The sequence below is a fragment of the Cryptomeria japonica genome, chromosome 3, assembly GCF_030272615.1.
Source record: "Cryptomeria japonica chromosome 3, Sugi_1.0, whole genome shotgun sequence".
NCBI lineage: Eukaryota > Viridiplantae > Streptophyta > Pinopsida > Cupressales > Cupressaceae > Cryptomeria > Cryptomeria japonica.
The window spans coordinates 715,432,462-715,452,465 of record NC_081407.1 but is presented as its reverse complement, the minus strand read 5'-3'; the positions used below and the strand labels follow the sequence as shown (position 1 = coordinate 715,452,465).

The 20,004-nt window shown below is 34.1% G+C and overlaps 1 protein-coding gene across 1 annotated transcript; it reads left to right on the top strand.

The window, feature by feature from the left end:
• The first annotated feature begins 5,658 nt into the window (after positions 1-5,658).
• LOC131027427 (secreted RxLR effector protein 161-like) lies at positions 5,659-6,567 on the top strand. The gene is made up of 2 exons (XM_059217656.1): positions 5,659-6,307; positions 6,440-6,567. Exons 1-2 carry the CDS (start codon positions 5,659-5,661, stop codon positions 6,565-6,567), a joined length of 777 nt encoding a protein of 258 aa, XP_059073639.1.
• Positions 6,568-20,004: the final 13,437 nt, after the last annotated feature.

Below are 20,004 nucleotides of genomic sequence, written 5' to 3'. Positions count from 1 at the left end.
TAGAACTTGCATCTCATTCTGATGATCAATATTTTCTTTTGGCTCCTTGTGTAGAACAAGATTCTTACCATTGACAATCTTTGTAAGAGGGTTATGGCCATTCCCAATAGATGTTATCTTTGTAAAAGAGAATTTCAAATACATCTCTCATCTCCTGATGGATTGCAAATATGTGAGAGATATTTGGTCCCATTTCCTTAATCTCTAGTCTTTAGATTGGGTCTTTCTTGCTGCTTTGATGGATTGTTAGTTCCAATGGATTTCTCCTTCCTCTAATCCCTCTCTTCAACTCCTATGGTCCCTTATTCTCCCCCATATTTCTTGGGGAGTTTGGAAAGTGATTTAAATAACAGTCTTCAGTAATTTGAAATGATCGACTCATCTCTTGGCCATTATAATTCAAAATTATATCAAGGAAAATTTATTATTGACTTGCTCGGATAGAAGTTCTACTTTTGAACTCACTATTTCCCCTTTGGATTTGTAGGTGGGTCAAAATTGGGATCTTCAACGAGATATCTCTATCCTTCTTTAGGGGTTCAAACAGTGTAGGGAGGGGGTGGTGTGGTCCCCCCCATCCACTTGATGGATTAAAATCAATATTGATGGGGTGGCTAAAATGAACCCTGGGCTTATTGCTTATGGGGTTCTAGCTTGTGATCATAATGTTAGGTATGTCTCGGTGGTGGCACTCACTTTGGGATCCTAGACAAAACACTATGTTGAAGTTATGCTAGCCTACATTGGTGTAAAGTTAGTTTTGAGGCAAAACAATAGGAAAATATTGCTGGAAAGTGATTCCCTCAATATTGTCTATCGTCTTTAGGGTCTTCAAACCCTTAGTTTATTATAAAGAAAATAATTGTTGACACTTTAGGAATGCTATGATCTTTTGATAATTTCACCTTTACTCATGTGTTTTGAGAAGGAAACAAAGTGGCTAATGGCCTGACCAATATTGAAATTACAAAAAATAATATTAAGTGGTGGGGTCCCATGATATCTTCCCCATTGTGTAATGTCCCCATTTTGGAATTTCCCTAAATTAGTCTTGAGACACAATTCTAACTTAAAATGTGAGTTGTAATATATTAACAAACATAATTTTAACTTAAAATATAATTTTTAACTAAAATTTCTAAGATTAGTTTAGAGGATATAAAATTATCTTGATAACTTTCTATGATTTGTATGCTTGAGATATATGCCTTGATGATATACATTGTTGTGGCTCAACTGAGCCTTCAGATTAGAGTCATAAAATAATTGATTCTCAACAACTTATGCTATAGTTCTCCCCTTTCAATTGATCTTCAAAGATACAAAATGACTATGGGTCTACCACATACTTCTCTTCAGAATGAAGTTCTTATTACTACTTTTTTGAAACTATTATAAATCGAGTCACTAGTTTGATATAGGACATCACAACCTCTTCCTTATAATCTATTTATCACATTCATATATACTTCCGAAATAATATTTTAATTAGTTCCCAATCTACTTTCCTTAATCTATTTTTCATATCTACACATGATCTTTATATATTTGTCGTATATCCTTCCTTGTTTGTTTCCCTTCACTACATCCCATCTGTTGCGATTAAGGTGTCTTCACCTTAGAGTCCAAACTTGCTAATTTAATTATTTTATTTTTTTTCCACTTTGGAAGTCCTGACGTTTTGAGAACCCGTGCCATATGTTGCTATGTTCAGATTATGATAAAATTTCCTACTATGATTATGGCAGTTTTTAGTTCAATGGAAGAGTCCTGGAGAGTTATATTTTGGTAGTTTGTATTTATGATTTGAGCTCACTTTTGATAAGTTGAGTGAGGTAAGGAAGGCACCTATTTGGTCAAGGTAACTTCTATGTTATACTACATTGCATTTGGAAAGATGACGGTTATGGAAGAGACAGGTATGTGCAATATGTCATTGGATTAGCAAGGTATTGCTTGTGACACAACTTACCTCTTGGGCTTTGCAGTTGGTTTTGGAAACCATGTGCAAATACCTCTTTGTGTTGAGCTCTATAAATATTTTGATGCCTTAATTGATTTTGTGATGAGACAAGTTGAAGGCATTGTTATGCTGCTGGAATTATTCTTGAAATCTATATTGTTGCTGAATAATACAATTGAGTCTAGCTTTTGGAGTGTGGGTTTTTTCCCGAAAGGGTTTTCCCATGTAAATCTGATATTTTGGTTTTATTTGTGAAATCTGATTTTATATGTGTTTATCTAATTTGCAATTGTTTAAAAGTTTGTAAGAAATTTTTGCACCACCTCTCCTAATAGATTTAGCATTTGGAAGCATTATTTCCCACTTAGTGTTCCTTTCAATTGGTATCAGATCCTGGCCAACTTTTTTTATTGTTGTTGGGTTGACAGGTTTTTTGTGTTGATCTAGTTTCAGTAGGAGTTTTGCAGTGGAAGATTTCATAACTTTGTTGTAGGTTAGATATGGAAAGCACATCGAGAAGAATAAAGATGGATAAATTTAATGGTAGCAATTTCGAGTTGTGGAAACTCAAAATGGAGGACATGCTCGTGGATAGAGATCTTTGGCTTGTAATTTCCTTGACAAACCCCAAAATACACCACAAGATGAATGAGACAAAATGGATCGAAAAGCCAAGGGTTGGATAAGACTCTATTTGGCTGATTCAATGCTCCTGAATGTCCATGAGAAGAAGACTGCATCTGCACTTTGGAAGAATCTTGGTGATATTTATCAAGGGAAATCCTTGGTAAATAAGTTATTCCTAAGAAAGAAGTTATATTCTTTGAGGATGGGGGAAGGAGGATCCATTGCAAATCACCTAAATGCATTCAACATGTTGGTTGCTAAAATTATTTCTGCTAGTGATAAGATTGATAATCAAGACAAATGCATGCTTCTATTATGTTCTTTGTTGGACTCATGGGATCACCTTGTGATGGCCATTGGAAGCACAACAACCACTTTCAAGATGGAGGATATGGTTTCTTCGTTGCTATCTGAAGAGATGTGAAGAAAGACTTCTGAGATGGATAAGGAGGCCATGTTTGTTCATGGTAGATCGAAGGAGAAAGGCAAGAAAAAGGACCAGAAGGGTAAATCAAAGTCTCCAGGGAGATCTAAGTCTCCTGGTAAAAATTCCAAGGCAAAATATTGGAACTGCGGCAAATTTGGTCATTTTTGAAAAGATTGTAAAGACGAGAAGAGAAAGAAAATTGAGAATTCCTTGGATTTTGATTATGATAAATCATCTCAAGATGATGTGGATGCTTTTGTTGTTGCCTTGGCAACCCATGCATTAGAAGATGTATGGTTGATTGACTCGGTTGTTTCTTTCAACATGATCTCCCATAGGGATTGGTTCTCAAATTACGAAGAATATGATGGTGGAATGGTGTTCTTGGGTGATGATTCTCACCTGAAGGTAGTTGTTCGTGGAAGAGTCAAGATTCGATTTCCTGATAGTAGAGTGAAGGGGATTGATGGTGTTTTGCATATCCCTAGTTTGGCACAAAACCTTCTCTTAGTTAGCAAGTTGAGCGATGTGGGAGTGTAGGTTGTTTTCTCGCAAGGGGGGATGTAAGATGACCAGAGGTTCTATGGTACTTGCTAAGGGTGTTTGAATTGGAACCTTTTATAAGCTAGATGCATGCATGGTTCAGTGCAATAGTGATTCTGTAAAGTCCAAGAAGAGGGCTTTGGATTCTTCATCCTCACCGTCAGATCAAGCAGAAAAGAAGACTGTCATTTCAACATCTGATGGTCGTTCTTTCTAGGTACCTAAGGGTGCAAATGCTTTGGAGATGAAGCTCTTAAATGAGAAGACAGTGTTTTGGCACCAAAGACTTGGCCACATAGGTGAAAAGGGTTTATGAGCCTTGAAAAATAAGAGGCTTGTTGAAGGCCTTGATGATTGTAATCTCAAGTTCCAATTTTGCGAACATTGTGTATATGGAAAACAACACTGTGTTTCTTTTTATTCCAGTTCTCATAAGGCTTCTGGGGTTTTGGGCTATGTTCATTATGATGTTTTTTGGTCCTGTTAATGTGCCTTCATTAAACAGATATGTGTTCTTTGTTTCTTTCATAGATGACTATTCTAGAAGGATATTTATTTATTTCCTCAAAAGTAAATCTAAATTTTTCAGTCAGTTTAAGGAATTTAAGTCCTTGGTTGAAAATCAGACTAGTAGGAAAATTAAGTGTTTGAGGATAGATAATGGTTGCGAGTTTTGTTTTGCTGAGTTTGACAGGTTCTGTGAGGACCACAAGATTGAAAGACATAAGACAACTCCATATACACCACAAAAAAATGGAGTTGCAAAGAGGATGAACAGAACACTGATGGAGAAGGCTAGGAGTTTGTTAAGTGGTGTTGGCCTTGAATAGAAGTTCTAGGCTGAGGTGGTAGCCACTGCATGTTATTTGATTAACAAATCTCCTACTTTGACACTTGTTGAAAAGACCTCTATGGAGGCGTGGTCTTGTAAAAAGCCCTCATTGAGACATCTCAGAGTCTTTGGTTGTGAGGCATATGCTCATGTGCCTAGTGAAAAGAGATATAAATTAGAAAACAAGGTGGTGAAATGTATCTTCATTGGCTATGGTGTCGGTGTGAAGGGATACAAGATTTGGGATCCAATTGTAGAGAAGGTGCTCTATAGTAGAAGTATTATCTTCCATGAGCAGAAACCTTCCACAATAGATTTGCAACTAGAGAAGAAAGAGAAACAGAAGAAGGAGGTAGTTCAAATTCCACCCACTCTTGAGAGAGTTTAACTACATACTCCTGTCGAACCTGATAATGAGGGTAGCTCTACTAGCTCTGAGAGTTCGGAAGAGGAACAAGATCCTCAACCTCAGTCTTTGAGGAGGTCTACGCGTGAAAGGCAGGAACCTAATAGATATGTTTATTCACCGGAAAGGTTTGGATATTCTATGTTGGAATTCGGTTGTCTTTATGCTTTGATTACTAGAACATTGATGAGCCTAGGACTGTTAGAGAGGCTATGGGTATGCATGATTCAGATTCCTGGGTGTAAGCCATTAATGAAGAGATGGTTGCATGAAAGAAGAATGCTACATGGGATCTAGTACCTTTTCCTAAAGGACAGAAACCTATTGGTTGTAAATGGGTGCTTAACAAGAAACTTGGTCCAGATGGCAGTGTTGAAAAGTACAAGGAATGGTTGGCTGCGAAGGGATATTCCCAAATCAAGGGAATTAATTATGGGGAGATATTCTCTCCTACAGCTAAGCTAACATCCATTCGACTTTTGTTATCACTTGCAACAACTTATGATTTGGAAGTCAAGTAGATGGAAGTGAAGACAAATTTCCTTCATGGTGACTTGGAGAAGAAAATTTACATGTCACAACCAGAGCAGTTTGTGGAGAAAGGTAAAGAGAATCTGGTATGCAAGCTTAATAAATCTCCTTATGGTCTTAAGCACTCTCCTAGAATGTGGTACCAGAAATTCAACACCTATGTGTTGTTATTGGGATTTATGAGATCTAAATTTGACCATTGTATTTATTATAAAACTGAAAATGGTCATATTCTCATTATTGTCCTATATGTCAATGATATGTTGCTCATTGGTAATGGGAGGAGAATGATTTCAGATTTGAAGTCTTAGTTGTCAGCATAGTTTAAGATGAAAGATATAGGTGTAACTAGGTATATTTTGGGAATGGAGATAAAAAGGGATAGAGCTCACAAAAAGATTTGTGTCAGCCAGAGAAAGTATGTGAACTTTGTGTTGGAGAGATTCAACATGACAGATTGCAGACAATTAGTTAATCTAGTGTTACAGGAGATGAAACTTTTTGTGGAAGATTGTCCAAAGTCTCCTATTGAGATGGAAGAAACGATCAAAGTTCCTTTTGCAAGTGTTGTTGGTAGCCTAATGTATGCTTTCATCTATACGAGGCCAGATATTGCACAAGTCATGGGAGTCCTTAGTCGGTTTATGGATAATCCTGGATGGGTGCATTGGGATGCAGTGAAGCGAGTGTTCAGATATTTGTGGGGTACCTTTGAGTATTCCTTGTGTTTTCATGGTAATCATACTAGACCTCGACATTCCTTGAGTATTAGTGGATATGTTGACTCTGATTGGGCAGGTGACACGGATAGCAGAAGATCCACCAGTGGATATGTGTTCATGATGTTTGGTGGTGCAGTGAGTTGGATGAATAAGAAACAACTTGTAGTCGCTTTGTCCACTACTGAAGCAGAGTACATGGCAACTACTTATAATTGCAAACAAGCCAATTGGCTTCAGAGATTGTGCTCGGATATTGGTTTTGATGTAGGACATATTACTATTTGTTATGATAACTACAGTGCTAAATGTTTAGCGAAAAAGCCTACTTTACATGCTAGGACAAAGCATATTGATGTGCAGTTTCATTTTGTTTGTGATATGGTGGAAGATGGAAAGGTCAAGTTGGAGAAAGTTGAAACTTTGGCGAATGTTGCTAATGCAATGACAAAGCCAATGAGCACTGACAAGTTCAAATGGTGTGCCGGTTCTATGGGCCTTGGGGCCTTGAGTAGTTGATAGAGTGTTTTGCAACTTGACAGGTCTTCGACAAGTGGGAGAATGTTGGGATTAAGGTGACTCAACCTTAGAGTCCAAACTTGCTAATTTAATTATTTTTTTTATTTTTCCACTTTGGAAGTCCTAAAGTTTTGAGAACTAGTGCCATATGTTGCTATGTTGAGATTATGATATAATTTTCTATTATGATTATGGCAGTTTCTAGTTCGGTGGAAGAGTCATCGAGAGTTATATTTTGGTAGTTTGTATTTATGATTTGAGTTCACCTTTGATAAGTGGTGTGAGGTAAGGAAGGCACCTATTTGGTCATGGTAACTTCTATGTTGTACTTACATTGCATTTGGCAAGATGACAGTTATGGAAGAGATAGGTGTTGTTGCTTCAGAAGTTTCTATGTGCAACATGTCATTCAAATTTTAGCAAGATATTGCTTGTGACACAACTTAACTCTTGGGCTTTGAAGATGGTTTTGGAAACCATGTGCACATACCTCTTTGTGTTGACCTCTATAAATATGTTGATGCCTTAGTTGATTTTGTGATGAGACAAGTTGAAGGCATTGTTATGCTACTAGAATTATTCTTGAAATCTCTGTTGTAGCTACTCTTGAAGAGCATTGTCTATGTGCATTGTATTGTAACTATTGTTGCTGAATAATACAATTGAGTCTGGCTTTTGAAGTGTGGGTTTTTTCCTGAAAGGGTTTTCCCATAAATCTGGTGTTGTGGTTTTATTTGTGAAATTTGATTTTATATGTGTTCACCTAGTTTGCAATTGTTTAAAAGTTTGTAAGAAATTTCTACATCACCTCTCCTAATAGATTTAACATTTGAAAGCCTTATTCTGCACTTAGGCTTCCTTTCACCATCTTGTCATAATTTTTATATCTAATGTCGAAGAGAGAGACCTTTATAGTGAGGCGGAATGACTTTTCAACAAAGGAAGGTGACTTTAATAAACTAACATCTTCTTAACTTAAAGCATTTTAATAGAGGAAGTCAGTCCGCCTTTTCACATATAGTCGCTATTATTGACAAATCCTTTTCTTGGCCGTTGCGGAAGTCAGTCCGCCTTTTCACATATAGTCGCTAATATAATTGATTCTCAACAACTTATCCTTTAGTTCTCCCCTTTCAATCGATCTTCAAAGCTACAAAATGAATATAAGTCTGCCACATACTTCTCTTCAAAATGAAATTCTTTATATCACTTTTTCGAAACTATTATAAATCGAGTCACTAGTTTGATACAAGAGATCACAACCTCTTCCTTATAATCTGTTTATCACATTCATATATACTTCTGAAAGAATATTTTAATTAGCTCCCAATCTACTTTCCTTAATGTGCTTTTCATATCTACACATGATCTTTATATATCTGTCGTATATCCTTCCTTCTCCACTCCCCCCCACTACATTCCATCCTATTAGAATGTTTACATCCAATATCGAAGATTGATACCTTTGTAGTGAGGCGGGACGACTTTAAGAAACTAACATATTCTTAACTTAAGCATTTAAATAGAGGAAGTCAATCCGCCTTTTCACATATAGTCGCTATTATTTACAAATCCTTTTCTTGACCATTGCCTTAATCAAACATGCTAATTCTTTTGTCTTTCCCTTAATAAAGCGCTGACTCTTTTTAAAGTAATTACTTTGGATGTTTTGTCCTCGTTTTAGTCACTGTATCCACACTAATCTGTGTAATCATTGATCAGAAGTCTATTTGTTGTGCATTATCCCATAGGGTAATCACATTTACTATGTATTACTTGTAATTCAATGGATTTTGATGGATCATTGTCCTCCTTATTTTGACCATTCCATAATTACATCTCTTCTTAATAGAGTTGCTTCTTGTTCTATTCCTTTAGCACTATCATTTAGTCACTATACTCACTTTTGCCATTATACTTTCTGAATCACCATCTCATTTGTATTTCTTTAAATCTCTCTGAACTTATCATGTTTATTAACGGATTACTTGACTAACTCGCTACCTTGAGTTGCAATCAAGTCGCATCTATTGATAATTCGCCGCTCCAACTTTAATTAACAAATACTACTCTGCCACTATCTAAATATATATTAATACGTAATATCATTGTTTATAGCATGTTTATTATAATAATTTTAGTTTATTCTATTTGAATATTTCAGGAATATTATTATTAATAAATATTAATTAATAATAATATTTAATAAATAAATAAGTATTTAATAGCTTCAAATAATTATTCGTTAATAGACATTATATTGATTAATAATAATAATTTTTTCGTTTAGGTTATATATAACAATCAAGGAGGGGACATGACACGTTGAAATCAAAAATCTTATTTATGATGATTATAGATCATGTTGATTTGAGGGCTATCCGTTTGTTTATTATGATGTACATCTCAGATATGTGGAAAGTTGGGTTGAGATGTCTTAATTATTATAATTTTGGAAAAGGCAGGCTTTTTTTCTAGCTAAGTCTAGTATCTTCGTGCTCATTTTGTGTTGTATCTTGGGGTCCAATGGCTTTCAATGGGGTGTTTACAGACAAAACTATAAGCCCATCATGGGTGGCGAGCAAAGCAGATTGGAGCCCACTTCATATGAAAAGTGGAGAAACAAGACAATGTTTGGGATGAAGTGTTAGGGGGAGGAATTATGCCCTACATCGAGAAACTTCATGGCCATGACCCTAGGGCTACTCGAATCTTCATCAAAAGATGGAATAATGGTACCCTATGGGTGTTTGGGGGTAAATTCACTGTGGATGAGATCCTCATTGTTGAGGTTACTTAGATGCTTATGGATGGGAAGGAATTTTATAGAGACAAGAAAGCTACAAACCAAGCTCTTGAAAAAAAATTCTAGAAGAATGAGAGGGTTAATGTTTGTCACACTATTGATAGAGGATACAATTGCGAGGACCTCAAATCCCTGTGGACGGATGTTGTTGAATTCATTATGAGGTACATTACTCTTGAGGGATGCTACAAAAATATTTTTACCCATCATTTCACCATTTTGAACCATTTTAGACATGATAGGTGTATTTCAATTCCATTTTATTTTCTTTTGTCTCTATGCAATGTTGTTAATGCCCACTTGAAAAAATGGAGCTCCCCTGTTCTTCGTCAGAGTTTAATTCTCCCAATTGTTGAACATGCTAAATAACTTGAGATTAAATCTCACCCCTCGACCTCTAGGAAGAACAATATCCACTATGCCCAAAATTTCCATTGGCACTACATTGATGAATCCATGTAATCTGAATCTTCTAATTAAGATGCTTTCCACCTGGGAACCCGCAAAAAAAAGAACTCTTCTAAGGGAAAGAGGTTTGATTCTGGTGAGGAATTCTTTGATAAGGGAGACTCTGATTACGCCCCTTCTAATGAGTTTGTCCCTAATTCCTTTAGCCTTGGATCTACCAAAAAAGGCAATGCCCCTAAGCCCTCGTGCTATGATGGTAATAATATAATTTTTGAGTTGGGCTCTACCTTTGGCATGAAAAGAAAATCCCCCCAAAAGGCCTCTCAAGGAAACAAAAATATCAAGAAAAAGGTGAATGGAAATACAAATAGTTTTATTCCTCCTAGGCTTCATGAGGAACGATAGAATATGGATTTCCATATTGAAATCCCAGTTAAACTAGATAAGGCTACCTTTGTGGGTAACGATATGAGCTCCTTTGTGGTGGATACAGGGGCTGGTGAGAAAGTGGTGAAGGCTGTCATGGATGAACAAACCAGTTTCTTCAATTATGTGGTTGCAAAGATTTTTGGGTTGAAAAGAAAGATCAATAACAATATTAGACAGAGCACTTCGAACTCCCCATCCTTAGACAACATGAAAAACCTACTTGACCTCAACAAGAAGTTGGTAATGGATGTTAAGGCTATAAAGAATGACCATGAAGAAAAAATTATGAACGTGGAGGTTGCTTTGGATAAGGTCAATGAGAAGTTGAGAGTTGTAATTGCAATGAGAAGAACAACCAGGACTAATAGCATGGAGGGGCTTCAGAGGTTGAATGAAAAATCCCAATCTATCAATGTCTCCCCCTCTACCACTCATGCTTCCACCTCCATGTCGATTTGTGGCAAGGGCAAGGAGAAGGTGTCCATTCTAGAAGGCTAGTCCCAAAGTCAGGGACCTTGAACTCAAACACACACTAAGGATAAAGGTAAGTAGGTCGAAGCCAGTGATATGGAGGATCTTGCAGAAATCAATAGGATTTTTATTGATAAAAATGTTAAGACTGTTCAAATGCTTAATGAAATTGTATAATCTCTAAGTTGTTGGACCCTATTTTTTGTTGTTTTGTTGCTATGGGCCCATTATGGCTTGGCATTTGGTTTCTCTTTGATGATTGTTAATTTTTGTTTTGGTTTCGGGTCCCTATAAAACTTGTTTGACTCCAAAAAGAAAAAAAGAAAAAAGGTGATGAAATGATTAAAATGGCTTGATATATGGCAATCCATGAATCACAAGGGCTCACAATTGATAGTGTTAATAGAAATTGGAGAAATTGTTCACTAATGCTTGGTGTTCAATGTGGTCTCTTGGGTATATCACATGGAAAACATACATGTCTCCTTGCCATTTAGATTTCAATGATATGTGAAAATGCAAGGCAATGCATATGTTGCCTTTAGTAAAATGGAGAGGACTTGTCTAAGGACTTTGCCACCTCCTTTGAGAAAATATTCTCACAACTGACATAGTTGACTCCTCGCTCTTTGTATATTTTACAATACATTATAATCAATAAAGAAAAATTTATACTTATTATATTTTATAAATCTCTATTACTTTACAATAATACATACATATGTCTATCAGCAAGCTCATCACATAAGAAATGTTGATTATCAAAAGTACCAATTCAAATATCATACTTACTATATTTGTTGATTATATAAGGATAGAGCTTCACCACAACTCTTGTTTAATTAAGCAACCCATAATGATTAAATAATATAAAATTGAAGTCAGTTTTAATAACAAGCATTAATGTCATTTTTTTAGCATTCAAATGTGTTACACCCAAGTGAAGATTGGGGATGCTTAAACCTTCTATGCTTATAGTTCTACAAGTGTGTTAAGAAAACAAAAATAACTCTTGTATGGGATGGTATATATGTGTCATGCCCAAACTTTTGGGCACAAACGGAATAATTTTTTTTTAAAAATACTTAACCTAGTACGACTAACTTAATTAAAATAATGCAAACTAGTTTGGTCTCAACTATGTTTTAAATAAATCAAGCAACTAAATTAATAAAGCGATAAATAACCTAAGTTATAAGTGAGCTAATATTTCTCCAGAAGAGTTATCGCCAATCTTTTATTAATAAAAGAATTAGACTTCCTTAACAATTAATCCCAAACTAAATATATAATCTCTAAAATTTAAAAGATCGATATTTAACTCATAGATTCTTTATTTACCTAGGATCTAATCAATTGTCCTAGCCATTAGCTTTAACAACCTATTAAATAAAACATCCATTAATGGAAAAGTGTCTAATAAATTTCAAAATAAATGGACCAACAGGGCACTACATAAATCATTATGTTTTCCCAAGGGTTTATCCTACCCAACGTTTTAAATTCTCCTCACTAAATGCTCCTACATTCATTTATTAATTAAAAGAACATTCCTTATTTTACAAATAACTATTTGATCCCAAATCAATATAGAAATTAAACTACTTTTATATATATATATATATATATATATATATATATGCTTATGAACATATTCTAAAGAGAAGGGGGGGGGGGTTTCTATTTTATTTTATTAATTTACCTCCATCTATATATATATATATATATATTTTTAAAAATCCTACTAAGCCACATTACTAACCCTAACCCCTTCTTATACACTCCCACACACACACATCTCTTATTTTAAGATCTAAGTGTGCTTGCCCTAACCCGAAACTAGGGTTAGGGCAAATATGTTAACATCTATTATCCTTTTTTTTTTTTTAGTGTTGTGTGTGTGTGTGAATGACTTTTTTTTTTTTTTTTGTGTGTGTGTGCAGGTGTGGGCGTGGCGGCCATGGAAGGCGGTGTTTTAAACCCCTTTTTTCTTACGGCGGCGCGTGCAGGGCTGAGCCGGGAATTTTTTATTTTATTTTTTGTTATGGCGGAGGGAGGAGAGCCGAGCGGCGGTTTTCATCACGCGGGAGTGGGAGAAGTGGGGTGCGGGAGTGCCGCGGGCTGCGAACAGCGCCGCCCATGGCTGTGGGTTCCGCAGCCTGTGGATGTCGCCGCCCACAGCTGCGGCTTCCGCAGACTGTGGACGTCGTCGCCTACAGCTGCGGGCTTCCGTAGCCTGTGGATGGCGTTGCCCATGGCTGCGGCCCTTGCCCTCCAAACCCTTTTTTTTTTGTTTATTTTATTTTTTTAAATAAGTTTCTTAACTTCATTAAAACGTATAACATGTATTTTTTTTTATATATATATAATCTCTTTTTTTTTTGTAATATGCAAGTCTCAAATAAACATTTAAATGAACATTAAGTTCAGACATTTATATATATATATATATATTTGCTTTTAATAGCTTACTTCAACCAGTTTATGAGTTTTCCCTTCTTTCCTATTTCTTTTGCATTATTAAGTCTGTAAATACATGCAGAAAACTAAAAAGAATGAAAACAGTGAGTTATTGGTGAAGGTTTCTCTATTTATTTATTTTTATAAGCTAATATACATATGCTATATTTTTTGTTGATAAGGCATTCTATTTATTCCCATTTTATTTAAGAATGAACATTTACAGCAAGTTCTAACCTATCTATTTTCTTTTATAAGCTAATATATATGCTATATATATATATATATTTTGAAACTAACATGCTACAACTGATATCTACAATGCCTTCTAACTACAACTTGAAAATATAATCTTTTTGGTAACAAAATAAATCTAAAACTAAATGTTATTCTCTCTTCCTTTGATAAAATAAGCTACTAAAATAAGTTTCATTTTCTGCATTAAATGGGAAAATAAATGACTGATTTATTTATTTTGCTGCAGCATAAATAACAAAATAATCATGTAGTAATGAACTAAATTTATTTGCAGAATACACAAGAATGCACATCTTCATATATATATATTTTTTTAATGAGGATTTAATCACATGCTAATACATTTCATTTTCTTTTCTTTTTTGCAAAACTAACCAAAGTAGGAAATATATATATTTCTTTAGCAAATTTAAATACAAGTGAATAAGAATGCAAATGGGTTTGAAAACCCAACAAATATTTCCCTTCCATAGGAATATGAATAAAATAGTACTTTTTTGTTTTGAAAATAAATACAACATAGCTCACATTCTTTTTTTTTCTTTTTCTTCTTGCTATAAATAAATACAATCTTTTTGAACTATTTCTGCAACTTAGAACATCAACTAATCCCTTTATTCTTTCTTTTCCATCCCAAGCAACCTACAATAAAAACACAACTTTGACCATGGAGAGCTCACCTCCCAGCCTAGGCTTACTAGAAGCCACCCCCGAGCTTGGAGAACCAAGCACTAGACGGGTTACAAACAAGCAAACAACACAACAAATAAGGCAAACACTCAACATACATCTTCCCATCCCAAGCTACACTTTCACCACATCTTGTGATGATCTTTCCACGGGTGGAAGTGGACCAAGTACCATTGGGGAGATTGCAAGCCAAAATTACTACTCAAGCCACCTCATGGCAATACAAAATACAACAAAAGATACATCTCCACACCTTATGCCCCCCAAAGACACCAAGGCCATATTTTCTCCCCTTATGACCCCCAAATGCATACACAAGGCTATGCAGCAAGGATCAGAAAGGAAACCCTTGAGATCACTCTCCATAAGGAGAGCCTCTCACCCAAGGTTGTCATACTTCTTCCACCCCAAGACCATCCTACTCTCCCAAGAGTAGGAGATCTTGGACACTCCCAAAACAAGAACACATAAACAAAAACATAGAAATGAAAACTTACATTTTTCTTCTACAACAATTTACATATACACATCTCTTTCAACAAGCATTTCTTTCTTTCAAAAACAATTTAAACAACATAAACAAAAGGGAATATAACCAACCTTAATCTGCCAATAAGTATGTTAGACTTAGTTGGGGATGAGCTGCCCAATCCACACAAACTTTCCACCAACCTTTCCCAAAAATTCTATTCTACCACTAATTTTCAAAACAAGTGCATAATCTCCAACAATGGAGAGTGGGTGATTACTCACTAAGTCCCTAATCCTTGCCTAAGAAGGCCTCTCACACACTTCCCAACCCCTTGGGTGAGGTGAGAGTTCCCATTGGTTGTTCTTCCCAACCTCTTACACATTACTAAAACTGGAAACGGGAAAGGTGAGAGAAGGTGGGGAAGAGAGTTTGACATCAAAAGGGAAGGTTGTCTATCCTAGGAGGAACCTTCTAAGTTGAATTTTCGTTCACCTTGGAAAAACCACTTTTTGAGGTGACTAAACAGTCACATGGGAGTTGTCACATGATTCAAAATACCCCTAACCCATAGGTATACCCTTTGGACCTTTGGAAAAGCCCTAAAACTGACCCTAGGAGTCCATTTAACCCCTTAGAAACCCAACTGAAGTTAACCTACGGGTCAAACCTGAGTTGACCACTCCCAAGACTCCCTACCCAAGGCAAATTTGGGACCACACTCATGTGTTTGAATGGCTTTGGTAGAAGCAAAACTCCCTCCAAGAGACAAGTCAAAATCAATGACACTAATCATCACATGTGTCAAGTGACACAATAAAATACAATATAAAAATCACACATGGAATTTGTCTCTTGTAGGTTTACACAATTAAATAAAATAAAATTAACACACATACATAATTTACTTCACAAATAAAATACATTACAAATGGGGTGTTGTCTCTCCAAATAGACAACCCCTGGCTTAACAAACGTACATTGGTCTAGGTTTGGTTCTCCATATAAATTCCATGGTCACATGGATAATTTTCCTGCGCATCTCAATTAACACATTAGTAATTCCAAATAATCACAATTATACATAATTAAATACATGGATTTCATTGTACATCAAACACTCATACATTTGGCAATAATAATTCAATATCTCATTCATTCAAATTCGATTCCACATAAGCACTTATCATAATTCTCAAAATTGAACCATTCATAACTTAAGCATCATTTTTCTATCATCAAAATGAAGTCCTGAAATTCCAATAATGGCATTCACCATTTCAAAGTAATTCTATTCTAGCAACATGTAAAGTTTCATAATCATCATGCATAAAATAAAGCATCAACATATGTCAATGTGATCCAAATCATGGAATCATGTAAGTTCTAAATCCATAAAGCATAAAATAAAGCATCCATAATAGTCTCAACATGCAAATAACTGAAAATATCAAACTGAGTCGGGGTAGGGCCTCACAATATGTATGCCAACTTCCGCATTGTCTTTCCAGCCCTCAACAATGTATTCCAATCTATGGAAAATGAATCGACATTGTGGCATTAGAAGAATGACTTCGTTACTCTTTTTTTTTTTTTTGCCAAAGTCTATTACAATATTATACCAGCCAAACTCAAAGTCACGCATATGTGGCCGAAATCTTAAAAAATTGGGAAGATGATTTACATATGATGGAGAAGAAATGAGATACATAGGCCTGGGAAAGGGGAAATGGAGAAAATATATGGCCGAAATCTTAAAAATATTGCTAAACATGCAATTACACCATTATAAGGAAATGGGTGTTGAAGTTAGAAAATAATTTATACTACATTCTAACTTATATTGCTGGTCACAAAATACAATCAATTTAACATTTTTTATTCTATAATTTGTTGTCATTTAAATTGAAAACAAGTTTACGTCCTATTACACTATATTGATGAGGTGGTGTTGTAGAATTATTGTAAAGCTTAAAAAAAAAATAAGGAGATCAAGCCACTAAAGTAAGTAGACCACATTAACTCTGCTTAAAGATATATTGCTTTTGATCAATGTTTATGTGTTACTCTGCTTAAAGATATATTGATTTTGATCAATGTTTATGTGTTACTGTGGGAATCAAAACTCCCTTCCACTGAGTTGCTCTCCTCTTTAAACATTGCCCTAGATTGTGTGGTGTTATGTAAGATTGAAGAGCACTTATGAAAAGTTTGCCTTTCAAGATTCATGTAGTTTTTTTAGATGAACCTTTTTTATTTAAATTTATTTAATAAAGATTAATAGTATAATAGTTTTTTTAGATGAGCCTTTCCTAAAAAAAATTATTTAATAAAGATTCATAGTATAATAGTTTTTTAGATGAACCTTTTCTATTTAAATTTATTTAATAAAGATTAATAGTATAATAGTTTTTTTAGATGAACCTTTTCTCAAACATTTGAGATGCTTTGTCTGTGCTTACACATTTTATAGAAATGGCAGGGCAGTTGCAACCGTCATGGTTAACTTTCCCATATTCACATTCACACTTGTCAAACCTATCTGTTGACTTTCCACAACTTTCACGTGCTCTTGAATTGCGCTATACAATGTTCTATTCAATCGACTCACTGCAGAAGAGGTTGACGTAGGCCTATTCGAATATCCTGCTCATACGAGACCAATAATGTTTTGTTCTTTTGTTTGTTTGTTCAATTGTAATTTTATTTTCAATTAGGGTTCTGTCACTAGATAAATAAAATAATTTTCAATATAACTTTCACTTGAAAACAAAAGTAAACAATGCGACTAAAATTAAAAATTGAAATAATTCTTAATTAAAGTGAAAAAAACTATTAAATAATAAATTAATTATAGGAAATAAAATAACTTGGATAATTCTTGAACAAATAAAATAACATTTTGTTCTTTTGTTCAATTATATATATTTTTTAAATTGGAGTTTTGACACTAAATAAATTAAATTATTTTGAATATAAATTTAAATGAAAAAAACAAACAAAAAAAAAACAATATGAATAAAATTTAAAATTGAAATAATTTTTCATTAAAACAAAATAACTATTAGGTAATAAATTAATTATATCAAATAAAATAACTTTAAGTAGAAATATATTTATTCATGTTATATTTATATTAATATTATTATAATTATTATAAAAATGATATATAAATATTATTATTAATAATATTAATATTTATGTTAAATTATTGACTACACATTTTATAATTCAATAATCATTAAATATTTCATAAATAAAATAGAATGATCATTGAATAAATTAAAAGAACCTAATATTGATTTAATTTCATTAAGATATCTACAATATTTATGTATTATAGATAATAATAATCATGTAATTATTAGATTAAAAAATTGATTCATAATTTGATATAAATGAGTAGCTTGCCAACAATATTTACAAACAAACTCCATTTGTTCACAAGATTCATTTACCATTGTATCTATACAACTATCTAATGTTTGATCCTTTTATTTCATCACCTTCAAGTTATCAACCTCACTCTTGGATATCAATTTTCGGATATTTGTAAAATTAACAGTTGTAAATTCTATTGAAGTTGTCAAATCTTTCACAAAATTTCTCAATTTCTATAGTACTTCTTTGAGTTATTTTCTTTATAAATTCTTAACTTCAAATTTTCAATGGTAGAGTCTAGATAGGCCACCTCTTCTTCCCTTTTTTTGGTTTGTCAAAATTGACTTAGGTCATTTGGTAATCGTCAGCAATCATTAATTTGACATCTTTATCTACAATAGGAGTTGTTATTTAATAACCCTTTCCCTATTTTATTTTTCCCTAATGGTTAAGAGAATTCTAGGCTTCTTCTAAACTTTTCTTTATTTATCATTGTCTATATGCTACTAAATCCAATGGTTGCACTTGTGCAATCGTTTTTATAAAAAAAAAAAAACAACTTAAGCAAAATTGGGCCCATGCATCAATGGAAAAGAAATAAGACAAAATTGAGATACCTATTGGTTAGGACTACTTAGCATTGATTACACTACATATCTTATTGAGGAGGATTCTTTAGAGGGGATTGAGTTATCTATTTATCCATTTTTCACCCTCATTGTCCATTTTCTCTATGAAAATGGTATCATGTTGTGATTTTGCCTTGCTAGGAGGAGACTAATGTGTCTACATTATATTCTCTCCTCTCTTAAGTTATTACTCTACCTATTCCAACACTTTCTTTGTACCATCCTTAGCCTATTCATCCTTTTTAGCCTCTAGGATTGTTAGAGTTGTACAAGTATGTATCTCTGGTGGTGACCTACTAGGAAGATGGGAAGGAGTTCTTTCAAAAGAAGGTGATGGAAATTTTTCCACCTTAGTTGACTTAAATATTAAATGGTGGAGAATGACTAATGACTTCAATCTAACTAAGGTGGGTCTATTATATCTAGACATTTCTTTGAATACTACCCTTACCCCATCTTTAATTACCACTTTTATCATATGAGCCTACTCAAGCGCTCCATATATCTTACCTATGATAGGGATAGTTTTCTTCATTTATATCTCGTATATGATGTAGGAGGATAGCTCTTTTGCATTATCTTCCTACAATATAGTTTTTATTTAAACTCTTCCTACAATTACTGTAATGGTACTTTTCCCCTATGATTAATTAAGTATTTCCAGTGGATTAAATAAATCAAATATTAAGTTAAACCTAATATAATTAACCTTTTACTTAAGATAGATAATTTAAAAGAAAGGTATGTACATCAATAATCAATATTAAAACATTGAGATAATAATTTACAACAATGAAATATTAGGGCAATGACAATATGAAATTGATTAATACATATCTGTAAATCATGGAGAGGCTTCTTTCCTGCACGTAGAGGATTAGTTAGAGGTATAGGGTTTCCAGGAAAGGGAGCACTCTAGGAGGACACGGTTCTTACACAGAACCCCACATGCCTTCACGGCATGAAATAAACATGGTTCTTACACAGAACCCCACATGACTTCACGACATGAAATAAACACAGCCTTGGCCAGGACACTCCCGGATGTACACTGTACTCTGAGTTGGACACATACTGTATGCCCCTTCTCCAATGCCCAATGCCCAACCACTAGACCTTAACTATCCTCTCGCTTTTGCTTCTTTCAATTTATTTTTCTTCTATTATTTTCTCCCTCTCTCTGTCCTTCTTTATTGATTCATAGGTTTTAAATAATGTCTCAAGGGTGGTAACAAAAGTCATAACCCTTCATAACAATTATAATGTCCATAATTATATTTATTTAATACTATTTATTATAACTCCATTCGACGGGAAAAATTCCCATAACAATTACTCTTTGCATGTGAATATGACCCAAATTTCAAATTGATCTCCATATAATTTAGATGACTAGCCCAATTATTATTATATATGAAATTTTGATTAAAGAATAT

Coding starts and splice junctions, on each gene's coding strand:
- LOC131027427 (XM_059217656.1), top strand. CDS start 5,659: ATGAAAGATATAGGTGTAACTAGGTATATTTTGGGAATGGAGATAAAA. Junction 6,308..6,439: donor GAGATTGTGCTCGGATATTG/GTTTTGATGTAG, acceptor ATATGGTGGAAG/ATGGAAAGGTCAAGTTGGAG.